The sequence below is a fragment of the Telopea speciosissima genome, chromosome 7 (genome assembly GCF_018873765.1).
Source record: "Telopea speciosissima isolate NSW1024214 ecotype Mountain lineage chromosome 7, Tspe_v1, whole genome shotgun sequence".
Classification (NCBI taxonomy): domain Eukaryota; kingdom Viridiplantae; phylum Streptophyta; class Magnoliopsida; order Proteales; family Proteaceae; genus Telopea; species Telopea speciosissima.
In genome coordinates this window covers 18,665,553-18,678,967 of record NC_057922.1, presented here as the reverse complement: position 1 = coordinate 18,678,967, position 13,415 = coordinate 18,665,553, and the positions used below count along the sequence as shown (strand labels likewise).

Sequence of the window (13,415 nt, the reverse complement as noted above, 5' to 3'; positions counted from 1 at the left end):
ATTATTGGTCTTTGGGAGGAGTATGATCACTATAGGGACCTCTAATTGTCCAACCCCAAGGACTAAGCAAAGGTCTAAATAACACTTGAGAAGGAACGTGTTTTGATTCTACCTGGCAGGCTGAACCTGGAATACGAGCCAATCCAAGTACAAATTTTGGGTCAGCCACCTCTTCCATCTTTAGATGAAGTATATAGCTACTTGCAAAGTGAGGAGACCCGAAGAGTGGCCATAGGACACTGTATCATCTCTGGAAAGATCAGCAATTTCCTCTACCTCCCATAGAGATTGGCGTGTTGGCGGAAGAGGCCAAGGGCCACACCGTGGAGATGACAGAGATAGACTCAAATATGACCACCGTGGGAAACCCGACACTTTGTACCATCTCTAGAAAGATCCGCACTTTCCTCTAGCTCCCATAGAGATTGGCGTGTTGGCAGAAGAGGCCAAGGGCCACACAGTGCAGATGATAGAGATAGACTCAAATATGACCACCGTGGGAAACCCGAGCACACCAAGGAGGGGTGTTGGGTGCTTCATGGGCATCCCTCTAGACTTGCACCTACTAGCATGTGCAGTTGCAGGATAGGGCAAGCCAGAGCACACACCATGATGACTGAAACTGAACATATGGAGTCTCCATCTGGACTGCAGGCAGACCACAGTTCTCTCACAATGGAAGTCATTATAGCCTTTCGACGGGTTATGTCACCGTTGGGTAGCTCTTCTTCCTCCACCACAGTGTCAAATCCTTCTGCTTCAGCATTGCAGGTCTCTATATCAACTCCTTCCACTACTCCTTGGGTCATTGCTCTGGAGCCACCGATCACATGACTGGTATGTTTCAGTGTTATGATTCACATGACTGGTATGTTCAGGTTACCTCTTCCATTACCCTTGATTTTGTTCTTTATGTTCCTAAATTTTCCACTAGCCTCTTATTTGTGGAGTCACCTAACCAAATCCTTGAATTGTTGTGTCATCTTCTTTCCTTCTTATTTTCTTTTTCAAGATTTGGTGAGAAGATTATGGGCAGTGGATGTGAGGAGAAAGGGCTCTACCTTCTTGAACCACAAACATCCATTTTGACTACAGCTCAGTCTTATGTGTGTGGGTGTAGTAACAACACAATTAATTCAATGATGCTTTGGCATCAATGCTTAGGCCACCCCTCTTTTAATATTATGAAAAAAAGGGGTCACACTTGTTTGCTTCCATTCCTACCTCCCATGTATTTTAGTCTGAACCCTGTTTGTTTGTTAAACATTGTAATAGATCCATTGTTCCTTTTCATACTGTGCATTCTGATGTTTGGGGACCTGCTCGCACTACCCCTTTATTTGGCTACCATTATTTTGTATTGTTTGTTGATGATTGCTCCTGCACCACATGGACCTTTTTGATGAAACATAAAATTGCGGTTTATGATGCTTTCAAAAATTTCTATCAAATGATTTGCACTCAATTTGATACTAGAATTAAAATTGTTCATTCTAATAGAGGAGGGGAGTACATGTATGGTGGACACCCAACACTTTTTTTTCCAATAAAGGCATTGTCCATCAGCTTGCTTGTGTTGACACACCCCAAGAGAATGGGGTAGTTGAGAGGAAAATTCGTCATTTATTGAAAGTCAATAGGAGTTTGCTATTTGGTATACATGTCCCTAAAACTATTTGGTCTAATGCCCTTCTTATTGCTACCTTCCTAATCAATCGTATGCTCACTAAGCTTCTTGGTTCCAAATCCCCGTTGGAAATTCTGTCCCCCCACGCTTCTGCTTTCTCTCTTTCTCCCAAGGTGTTTGTGTGTGAATGCAATGTTCATGTTAATAAGTCTGCTCGGACTAAACTCTAACAAGGTGGTTGGACCCAATATCTGCATGTTACAGATCAGTGAGAACTCAAATTTTGGGTACAAGTATACCCCCATGATACCTTGATTACCTGTCAATTTTGAACTCAATCAAAGTTCAAAATGTGGCAATATAAAGCTTTGAAGATTCATTACATTTAGAAAAACAAATAAATGGTTAAAAACACAAGGGATAGATGACAATACATGAGTGATAAAACAAATGAGTTCTGCTGTGAAAATTGATGTGTAACCAATCTAGAACATGCCCTTCCCATTCAAAGGTTGGATTTGCCAAATCATCCTTCCATGTGGCACTGTTGTAGTGCATTGAAGATTCCAGAGGTGGCAGACTACAGTAAAAATTACCTAGCCATAAAAGAGGAAAGGAGGGTAAAGTCAGTGGAGAAACCCTCGACGGTTACTGACAAGTTCCAAAACTGCAGCCGCCACTGTGCCTCTATTGCAATGAGTTCTTCTCTCCTTGTTCCTTCCCTTCTTCTGTGCCAGTGGTGGTCGTTGTTGCTGCTCCCTCCAGTATGCTGTGACACACCTGAACTGCCTGCAGCACCGCCTCTCAAAGTCAATAGAATACTCGCTGAGGAACAATCTCGGCAGCAGTTGGCAGGTGTACCACAGCCACAACTACTCGGCCAGCCTCCTCGATCCATTGGATGAAAATTTCTGGCAAGAGGTTGTCAGATTTGGAAAGTGCACCCAGGCCGCTGTATGCAAAAATCGGTAGGTTTTGTTGAGACATCGCACCATATTTTTTTGTAGATTGTTGTGTATCGTAATGGCAGGTGCCATATGCAATACATATTGAGTCAATACGCCTGATACATATCAATTAGAGGTATCAATCGGTTGGTTCGGTGCGATTTCGGTTCAGATGAACTGTTCTTCGGTCTCAACTGAGCCAAACAGAAGCCACCGGCCTGCTACGAAAAAGATCAGTTTCGATCCGGTTTGGTTTCTGGTTTGTATCAGGTTGAGTTAACGGGCTGTTAACCGGTTGTCATAGTTCAGTTTTGGTTTTGCTATATGTATGAAGAAAACATTTATATTATAAAAATAAAAATAAAAACCCATTTTTCTAGGGTTTTCCCGTTTTTAGCTGGTTCAGTGTCAATTGGTCAGTTCAGTGCGATTTCAATCGGTCCATTTGGTTCCGTTTCTACCTTTTGTAAAAGCCTAGACCAAAGCTGGCTCAATAAGAGTTCGGGTTGGTTTGGTCCATGCTGAACCGGTCAACCCAATGGTTTTGGGCTGAAGTTTGACACCCCTAGAATCAATACTTCATATACTGGCTGCAGCTGAGTTTTCTGAGAAAAATGGTGCACTTTCTTTGAGAACAGGACAGCCTGACGATGCATCCTCCACAGGGTGATGAAGATAATAATATCTCCTTGGAACATGTAGTTCAGAGTGCAATGGATATCCTCTTCCCTGCTTGAAAGAAACATATGGTAATTTTTCAGATGTTTGAACCTATAGATTGTTACTAGGTGGAAACCCCTGACAAAAGGGCACTAGTTAAACAACATAATGAGGTTAGAAAGTTGCTAAAATGGGCGCTCTTGGATTGGTTGGTGGGGGATTTCGCTTGTGAAGTTTTCGGAATTTTTCTCGCTGTGCATCTGTACTGGTTGAAGGCCCTGTTGCTGTTGCTGTTGCTGTTGGGGTTTCTGTTTTGGCGGGTGGTAGGAAATGAGGTGGTCGAGGCTCATTGAAGATTCTTTATTGTTTTGGATGGACTGGCAGTTTCAACGAGCTTCAATAGTTTAAAAAGGCATCTTCTCCATGGTGTTTCTACAAGGATCATTAGAGAGGATATATCTTTTTTTTATTCGGAGTGTAAATTGCACATTTTGATTTCTTATACTAGTAACATTTTCTCCAACATTTTGCTAATCATGAGCCAATTTCCCCCATCCATTTATAAATATAATAACCCAAAATTTCACACTGTTCAGTGGCTTCTCATAAATTCCACTTGGCCCCAACACCAACTGAACAAAATTATTAAAAAAAAGAGAAAGGTAGTCCTACATGCAAATAAGTAGTTAGATCCAATATGTAATTAAAAAATTAAATGACGTTCAGCAACCAGTAAGTACATCAGATCCACAAAATCTGCATTACTATTCCATATATCACACAGAACAAAGTAAAATCTGCTACTGAGATCAGAGGAAAATCATCTCCCCTACTAAGTACTTTATTAGAGTAACAAAGTAAAACCTATTTCTAACATGTAAAATCAGTGGACTCCTATCTCTCTCTTAATAACTGAGGACCTTACTAGAGGAAGAGACAAGATGGAAGTAAGAGAGAATACCATTTCCACTCATGGAATGAGATTGGTCTCCAGAACTTGAAATAAAAATTCCCTACGGAAAAAAAAAAAGAATTGGAGGGTAAAATGCAAGGAAAATAAACTATCAGGGTACATACATCAATAAAACACAAATGGTTTTATAGATACAGACCTGCTGACGAGCTCTCTGAAGCTCCTGCTCAAGTTGAGTCAGTTTCAGTCTGCTACTCTCTAATTGTTGGACATATGCCTTAAAAAAAAATGTGAGAGTTAATAAAAGTGATGAATGAAAATACAGTAGCATTTCATAGCTTAATTAAATGTATAGAAATAGAGCCCTTTAGGAGAGACTGTCAAATAGCAAGAAAATATTGAAATGAATAAACTAGGTACTTGAGAGCTATATCTGCTTACCTAAGGAATTCCTGTAATGCAAATGGAGGACATGCACTGTGTATAAATTATATGGCCAATTAAAACCTCCAGCTTCAGTAAATTGATGACCACCTCTCCCAAGAGAGTTGGGACCCACCTCATTTACATCAATTTAAAGGCTTATTATGCTCATAAAACAAATTCAACAGTATGCTTAATTTGTGTAGGACCAAGAATATTAAGAAATACAGTTATGCAAAAGTTTATTTCAACTCCGTCTGTCAACTCCAGCAATCAATTTGGTGATATGTTCACAAAAGCGCTATTCCGACCAGCGTTGCTTAGTGGTTGTTCCAAGTTGGGTACGGGAGATATATATACAGTATATTCCAGCTTGAGGGGGAGTGTTAAAGTGTGTAAAGTGTCTCAATTTGGAGGTTCATGAGTGTCCATGAACCTCTGTACCATGGGATCATATACAAGTAGTTTAGCTTATCTTTCCTATTGTAACTAGACTTGTTAGGGATAGGTAAGACTTTTATTTCTATTTAATTTTACTTTCTTTGTAATACAGTCGTCAGCTGTTTCTAAGAGTCAGTTTTAGTAAACTATATAAACTGTTTCTGCTCCAGATAGGGAGATTATTCCTCCATCGTTCAGCCTTCTCCTCCAATTCTATTCTCTCCATTTTATTCTTCTCTCCTCCTCATGATGCAGGTCCAAGCACTAGGAAGAAGAAGAAGCCACGATATGGCCGCTGCTGTGTTTTTCGTTGGAGCCTTTTTTCCTTTTTCCCTACTTAGTTTTTTTTCAGTACTTTAGTTAAGGGTATATTGGTCATTTGACCTTTTATTATTTCATGTCTCCCCTCCACGATTTCTAAAGGAGGATTTGTTTTTTTTAAAATCAGATTACAAGATCTGATCATATTGTAACTAGGATTCAGAGCTAGGACTACAATTCCTACTCTGATCATATTGTCATTAGGACTCAGAGCTAGGATTACAACTCCTTCTCTGAATAGGACTGATTGGCTGATTGATGGATCAGCCCCTATTATAAATACATCAATTCGTGGGAGGCTCCCCCACAGTTCATTATTAAAAATTTATGCTTCTGCCTTGCTGCTATTGCTGCTGCTCTTTGTGAGTGTATATCCTTCTGGATCTCAAGGTGGTAGAGGGTATGTGGACTCCTGCGACTCCTTGCATTGTGAAAATCGGGAGGCTCCTTCAAATCATCAAGCTGCTGCCATTGTGTCTGCAATTCAGTAAGTTTGAACCTGCACTTTGTTTTTAAACCTTCTTCTTTTAATCTGCCCAACCATTCCCCTTCCATTAGACCTAATTCACCCCCCTCCATCCATCAAACCTTACTCTCCATTAAACCTACAACTCCTATCTCAACTAGGACTCCCTCATAACTACAGATCTGGCCATCACTTTCAAACCCTACTTCCAGCCTATATCCCCCACACCACTCCCCACACTCGACCTTAACCCTAGCCCTTAGTCCCCACTATAACCCCTCCATTCCCCCACTCCATTAAACCTAAAACCTGCAACTCAATTCTGCCCAAACTGCAGAATTTTCGAACCTTCCTAAACCCTAATATTTATATACCATTAAAGCCTCCTAGACCTGCATATTAAAACCCTATAAACCCCATTACCTTTATTCAACCCTAACCCTAGTTTTTGCCCTAAATTAGTAAACCCTAACCCAATCGGCCAGCCCTTGTGTGTGACCCCATTACCTTGGCTCCTAGTGGGACTACTCCTACCTAGGACTACATTAATTGGTATCAAAGCCATGGAAGAACATGAAATAATAAAAGGTCAAATGACCAATATACCCTTAACTAAAGTACTGGAAAAAAAAACAATGGAAAAAGGAAAAAAGGCTCCAACGAAAAACACAGCAGCAGCCATATCATGGCTTCTTCTTCTTCCTAGTGCTTGGACCTGCATCACCTCATCTCTGTCTCTGGTTATTTCGGGCTTTGATATTATTTCAAGCACATTTCCAGTAGATATTCAAAAACAGGCAAGCTCCCGTAGTGGCTGATTCCCAATGTCCCGATGCTAATACGCTTACTACTTACATCACATGTAACATTTGCTACTCATATCTCATGCAATAGACATTACAGGCAAATGAAACTGATAGGATGGAAAGAAATTAATGGAACTTACTTTCTTCCTCAGCCGACTTTTTCTTGCAGCTTCACGATTCTGCGCTAACCTCCGAAGTGTCTGCAAAATATTAAACAAATAATAAATCACCAAATACCATTCAACCTATCCTAGTTAGCACCAAATACTATTAAACACATCTGTTCAAGCTACCTTCTGATCCCCTCCTCTCTCCTTTGACTTGTCACTGGAATCAGAAGCTGCTAGAGCATTAGACTGACCTTCAATCTGCACTAGTGGAACTCGATTTTAGTTCATTATTAGCTGCAGTGCTGCACTGCCAATAGTACAATATCTATACAATAGAGATAAACCGTAAAGAAGGTCCAATATGCTGGAACAATGGGATGAGGCAGATATACATGGAGAAGGCAATTAGAAGACTTGCAGCACAATATTTGGATATTGGAATAAATGAATAATCATGTAGATGTGGATATACAAAATATTGAAACTGGCATATGGAAGAGTGAAAATTAGAAAATTCACCATTTGATTCTTATCATCGGTATCCACGTCTGTCGAAGTATCAGTCCGAGGACTGGCATCCGCCATTGCGGACTCTCCCCAGTTCTCAAAATGACCACTAGATACAGATCCCAGATTCGGTTGTCCCTTTTGTGAATGAAACCTCTGAGGCGCAGCTCTAGCAGCAGGTGGGGTTATATCAGAGGAAACAAGAGACTGTTTTTCGAGAAAAAGAGCAATCAGAACAACACAACTACTGGATTAAACCAATAAGCAAATACTCGCATAATACTAGATCAGGTATTCACAGAAGTTTAAAAGCTAAGATTTAGACATACCTTAGTAAAAGTGCCAAATTGTAAAGGATCCAATGTAGTAGCCTGTCCAGTTGACTTTGTTGGATTGAACACAGGATCTTCAGTGTACAAAAATGGTTAAAAAGAACAAGTCAGGAAGAATTATGATGATAATATAAGTGATATGAAGATGAATCGGAGCCAATCACTTCTGCATAAAAATTTCAAAAAGCAGAGAAAAATATTTATTTTTTATTAAAGTAAAAAAACGAAGGGGAAGAAACATCAAGTGCATGTAGAAGAAGCATAATCCAAGGCATTTAATAAAGATTATGTAACAAGGCCAAATCATTTTGCAAAGTTCTGCTTTGTCATATGACCTGTATCAAGGGACGATGCCAGAGACCCAAATTAATGTTTTCCGCATAGGAATATTTTTGCAGAAAGTGCCACGTCAGACTCTGAAACCCAAGTGCATGTCCATGCTACCTCAATTAAAAAACATGAAACGATATCCCAGTAAATTTAAAGAGGGTTGTACTATGCGTAACCGCATTGTTGACAATTAGACCGTAACCGTGGCCCTTATTCTGTCACGTTGCAAGCTCAGAAGGGGCTGAAAATTTGTAGATATGTAGATCCCAAGGTCCCCTATTCACATGTTAAGTTTCAGCCTGATCAAAGTTTGCCATGCGGCAAAACAGAATTTATGCATGAATATACACAGGAAGGTAAATGGTTGAATTTGAGGCTGAAATTTGACATGTGACTAAACTGCGCAATTCCCTAGATATCCAACAGTCAGATTTGCCACATTATTCTTCCACATGTCAGCCAATGGTTTCCTATTATAAATCAAGGTTCAAACAAATAACTGATAACCTTGACCTATGAGCATGCACACTATTAGAACCGCTTCCTCTAAAACGCCAACCTTGTAGGAAAGGGAGGAAACAATTTGTATATCAAACAGGAACTTTAACACGGTGGACTATCCAAAGGGGGATACGGGTAGATAAAATAATTCAACACCTGCCCGCTCCCAGGGGGACTCGATACCGTGGCCCCTGTCTGCTCTGATACCATGTTGGAACCGCTTCCTCTAAAAGGCCAACCTTGCAGGAAAGGGAAGAAACAATATGTATATCAAACAGGAGCTCTAACACGGCGGACTATCCAAAGGGGGACACGGGTGGATAAATAATTCAACACACACCAATAGGTGTGTTGATGCCCTCTGCTGCTTCTGCTTACTCAAAATAAGTATAGAAGATAAGGGCCAGTTTTCCTCATGACTTCAGGTGGTAACAACATACCAAAGGGCGATAGATCCAAAACATTATGCAACAAACTATCCAGAGATGATACAATAGGTGATACACTTATGAAGTTTTAACAGAGCAGATGACATGGAGAGAATTGCACAAAAGTTAAAATATTGGAAAATGACTATTTCCATGCAAGTAAGAAATCTTGAAAAAAGAGCACAGATACATACTTCTGCCGAGGCTAACAGCATCCCCTATGCGAAACCCAACTGAATTAGCCAGTGCCCCGAAGTCAGAAACTCGAGAAAAAGGGGTGTTATTTCCTTCTGTGCCACTGAAACCCATAAATACCAAAACCATATGGTCATATTAGCAAAAACATCACATGTATTGTAATGGTGATATGACCAACTCCATAGAACTAATTGATAACTAACAGAAAACTGCAAATCAACATGAAAATCATTCTCTCCAGATACTAAGAGTGTTACCCTGGCCCAAGGGCTGTTCTTTCACCTCCATTGATGGCAGTTGATTTGGTAATTGGTAATTTGGTATAATTCTTCTTTATTATCTTTTGGTGAGTTCAATTTGGTATATTCATCATATAGGTTATATCTTAAAAAGCATGTCTTCAAATTCATGTTCTTTTACCATTCATCAAATCCACATTATGCACCCACAGAATTAAGGTGGCATCCCCAAACTTACCAAATAAGGTTTTCACTCATACGAAACACCCTCCCCCAAAAAATGGTTTTCAGGCCAACTGTCCAGCTCAATGACATGCATAGTTTTCATGTCTTAAAATGGTGGAATTCAATCAAAGCATCAGACATCAACCATATTACACCTAGACATCCACTCAAACCAAGTAGCCAACTAGTTTAGAAAGGAAAGATTCAACATTTCTCCTCGTAGTACAAGAAAAAAATGGAATATTCACCACTATGAATAGGAAACCAAGGAGTTCTTCATAAGTCCAAACGTAGACACTAAACGCATGGATAAATTGAGATTATAAATAAGAGGATTACCAAAAGACAATTAAAAACAAAAGGACCACAATTTCTTCAGATAATCTAAAGGAAAGGAAAGCAAGACAGTAATAAAGCAAAAAAAAAACAAAAGCCAAATCAATCCAAAGGAGAGTGTTGAAGAGGAACTTTACACTGCATGAGAAGCAGGTAATTGAGGATTGAAGCTCGGCATCCCGCCTGCCGCTTCCTTATCATCTTCTGCACCAGCCCTCCCTCTTCTACTCCCCATGCATCACCACCTCACCACCATCTTAATTCCTCAAAACCAAGACGAAATCCCAAAAGCCCTAAACCTTCAGCAAACTCAGCAAGTTAAAAATTTGACCCTAAAAACTAATGAAAATAGGAAAACATAAGACTTCATAAGACTTCCACCCTACAGCTAGCTTTAAAATCTCACGCAATCACGACTAAATACTGACCAAAAAAAATTTCTAAACTATAAAGAATACAACAACAAAACCAAAATCCAAACAACGGAAAACCTTAAAACAAAGATCAATCTCTCCTCACTGACTTCCAATAAAGTGGACAACTTACAAGACAAAACAGCTAAAGAACCATACACCCCAACCTTCACCGAGAGATTATCATCACCTGTGCCTCTAACCAGGCAAAACCCTAAAAGAGCTTAAAATCCGATACCCGAGATCCAACTAAAAACAACAATTTTTCAAGCTGGACACTTTAGAAACCACTGAAAACCCCTCATTAATACGACCCTCTTACCTCATAACTGAGGATACAATGATCTTAGAAAACAAGCACAACTTTGGAAAAAAAAAAAAAAAAAACCCAGAAGCCAAAATCTTAACGAAACCTAATTACCGTATAGCCTTTTCAAGATCAACCTCGCCCCTTTTGACCTCTCTCTCTCTCTCTCTCTCTCTCTATCTGTGCAAACTTCAATTGCTTATTTCTTTCTCTATCTCCAAATTTCAGAGCGACCCACCTCGAACTCCGATTCGATTTCTGTTTTGCGGGGGTAAGAAACACAGAGATGAGAAAAGGGTGACGTTTGGATCATTCCAATCTCCAGACGTCCTTTTCTGTTGAATTTCTAACTTTTCAAAGTCTGTCCTTTTTCTAATGGGTTTTTTTCCACTTGATTTTTAGTGTTTTTTTTTTTTTTTTTTTTTTTCTACTGCTTCGAGAAATTTATTTAATCTGTTTTCTTTTTATTTTTTTTATTAATCAATGTTTTTCCCTGTGAGTTTAGTCAGAAATTTACAGTTGTTTCCAAGATTTACAGCTTTAAGTAAAGAACTGAGAGTGGAAAATGGATGGGAATGTCTACAAGTCCTACAATACAGTCCAGAGATGAAGTTGATAACTTTATGCCCTAAAATTTCCTCAAAATTACAATTTCGCCACTGTCCAATCTCTATTGGTCAATTGTTTGACTGTTTTTTAGAAGAAAACAAATCTTACAACAAAACGTAACATACGATGTACCTGCGCAATTTCCTGAACCATCGTCATCTGCTTCCGTTGACCTCTTTCCATGTTTGGTGGTAGTTTGAAGTTTGAAATTGGAGACCTTTTGACCCAATGGTCGGACCTTCTCACATGAACCATCTTATGAATGACCCAAATTCTCTCTAGCGCGCATTCCACGGCTGAACACATCCTGCATTACAATTATGAGGTTTTAGATTTCGATTGTGTTCTCATTCTCTTTCGCTTCCTCTTGGCAAAAGATTTCTTTGACCGTGAATATGAAAGCAATTTTCCTTCATCCACAGTCAAAGGTAAAATTCCTTGAAAACAAAAGTATTGCAAGACAATAAAGGGTATCATCGATTTTGTACAATTAAAACAGAATATTTGTAATTCTATATAGGTGTTCTTTGGCTCATTTCCTTTCACCCACAGGGCAAGGAAAACTTTTTCCCGTTTCTATTTTATGAAATCAATGACTGGTTTCTTTTAATTGTATCACGTGGAAAGGTGATGTGGTAGTTCCAACTATTAGGAATCTTTGAGAATAATTTAGATTAGTTTTATATCAAATATCATAATACTCAAATTCTTTTTATTTTTTTGATGATATAATAATAATACCAAGATTCCATAAATACCACCTCATGTAGTGCATGCATCGTCTCAAATCTTAGTAGTCAATATCCTCACGCACCCTAGCATGCACCCTCTCAATAGTCTTGGACGTGTAATTGAAACTACATCTGTAAAGAAAAATTGAGGTTGATCTTTTCAAAAAATTTCCATCCCATCTTACTTGTGACAATGGAGATATATGCCAATCATAATTATATGTTATGTACTTTGAAATACTAATTATTACCAAAAAAAGAAAAGAAATACACTTACTTTTTACATGTGCCTAGGGAAAATAATGGTCACACATGCTCACACTCTCGTTCCTCTTGATGCTCCTTTCCTTTGTGATCATATCATGTGAACCCCTATATATAAAATGTGTGATGCCCCCTCTTATGCTCCCATTAGTTTAACGTGGCTTACTTACTTTTTATAGTTTAAAATTACATGAGTATAAACGTTGTGTAAAAAAAAAAAAATTTACCACATGGCTTCTCTCTCTCCCAGCTTTTTTGATCAAAGGATACCATAGTGCCTGGTCACTGTGGCCAGAAATAGAATTAGTTGACAATATGTTATAAGCCATTTTGGGAGTTATGGACATAGACATTCCAATATGAAGTATGAACTCGACCAAAAAAATATATATATAATTCGCTAACTAATGAAAGTGCAACACATCTGGAAAAAAATATATATATCATAATCAATACATCTTGCATGACTATTTTGGTCTATATTTTTAATTTTTCCAATTTTTTGTTTTTAAATATATATATATACAAATTAGGAGGCGGTATTCCTTCAGCCCATGGTCAAGGTAGAATCTTTTGACTGAGACATTTAGATAGTGTGCCTAAAATATTAGGGAATAGTACAAGTCCACAACAGTATTATTGACCTTATATAATAAAGGACAAACAGTAATGTCTTAGATCAATGTATTTCTCTCACACCCATGGTGCAAGAAAACTTTTTCTTATATATTAACTTAATTTACAAAAACACTGTTGTTAAGTTCATTATTTTTATCAATGCAACCGCATGGATCATGCAAGCATTGGCAGAGGACATCCAAACGCTTCATTGGGTTGAAGTTAACAAAATAGCCAAACTAATGTTATGCATTGTATAATGATCAAGGTTTTAAAATTTGAACTAGATATGGGATCAATATACATTGGTTCATAGTTGAATCGTCTTAGAATCGTTAAAATCGTCCAGACTCAGTTCAGTTTCACATTGACTGTCTAACTCGATTAGACTCAATATTCATAAAATTGGATTTAATCAGAATGGTCCATGTTAATTCCAACTCGATTCAACCAATTCAAACGATTCTAATCCAAGTTTTAAAACCATGATTATGATCATAGGGATCATAGCAATGCAATGGTCGGTGGACCCATACCAATATAAATAGGTGGGACCCTCATACAGTGGAAATTACAACGATTTTTTTTTTCTCTTTTTTTTACATTTTCCTTGGATCCAAACTAATATTTGGGTATGAAATCCTTCCTGTTGAATTTTATTTT

At 38.5% G+C, this 13,415-nt stretch overlaps 1 protein-coding gene across 2 annotated transcripts in view; it reads right to left on the bottom strand.

The window, feature by feature from the left end:
• The window catches only part of LOC122669461 (transcription factor TGA2.2-like), a 34,748-nt gene extending 23,902 nt beyond the window's left edge, over positions 1 to 10,846 (bottom strand). Inside the window, exons 1-9 of one of the 2 annotated variants that reach the window (XM_043866230.1) lie at positions 10,645 to 10,846; positions 9,948 to 10,103; positions 9,007 to 9,110; positions 7,551 to 7,627; positions 7,234 to 7,428; positions 6,898 to 6,972; positions 6,745 to 6,804; positions 4,347 to 4,424; positions 4,196 to 4,247 (exon numbers count right to left, since the gene is read on the bottom strand). In XM_043866230.1, the coding sequence (XP_043722165.1) occupies positions 4,196 to 4,247; positions 4,347 to 4,424; positions 6,745 to 6,804; positions 6,898 to 6,972; positions 7,234 to 7,428; positions 7,551 to 7,627; positions 9,007 to 9,110; positions 9,948 to 10,045 (739 nt within the window). In that variant the 5' untranslated portion in view covers positions 10,046 to 10,103; positions 10,645 to 10,846. Of the gene's footprint in view, positions 1 to 4,195; positions 4,248 to 4,346; positions 4,425 to 6,744; positions 6,805 to 6,897; positions 6,973 to 7,233; positions 7,429 to 7,550; positions 7,628 to 9,006; positions 9,111 to 9,947; positions 10,110 to 10,644 lie in introns of both variants that reach the window. The other variant, XM_043866229.1, reaches the window with a different exon arrangement.
• Positions 10,847 to 13,415: the final 2,569 nt, after the last annotated feature.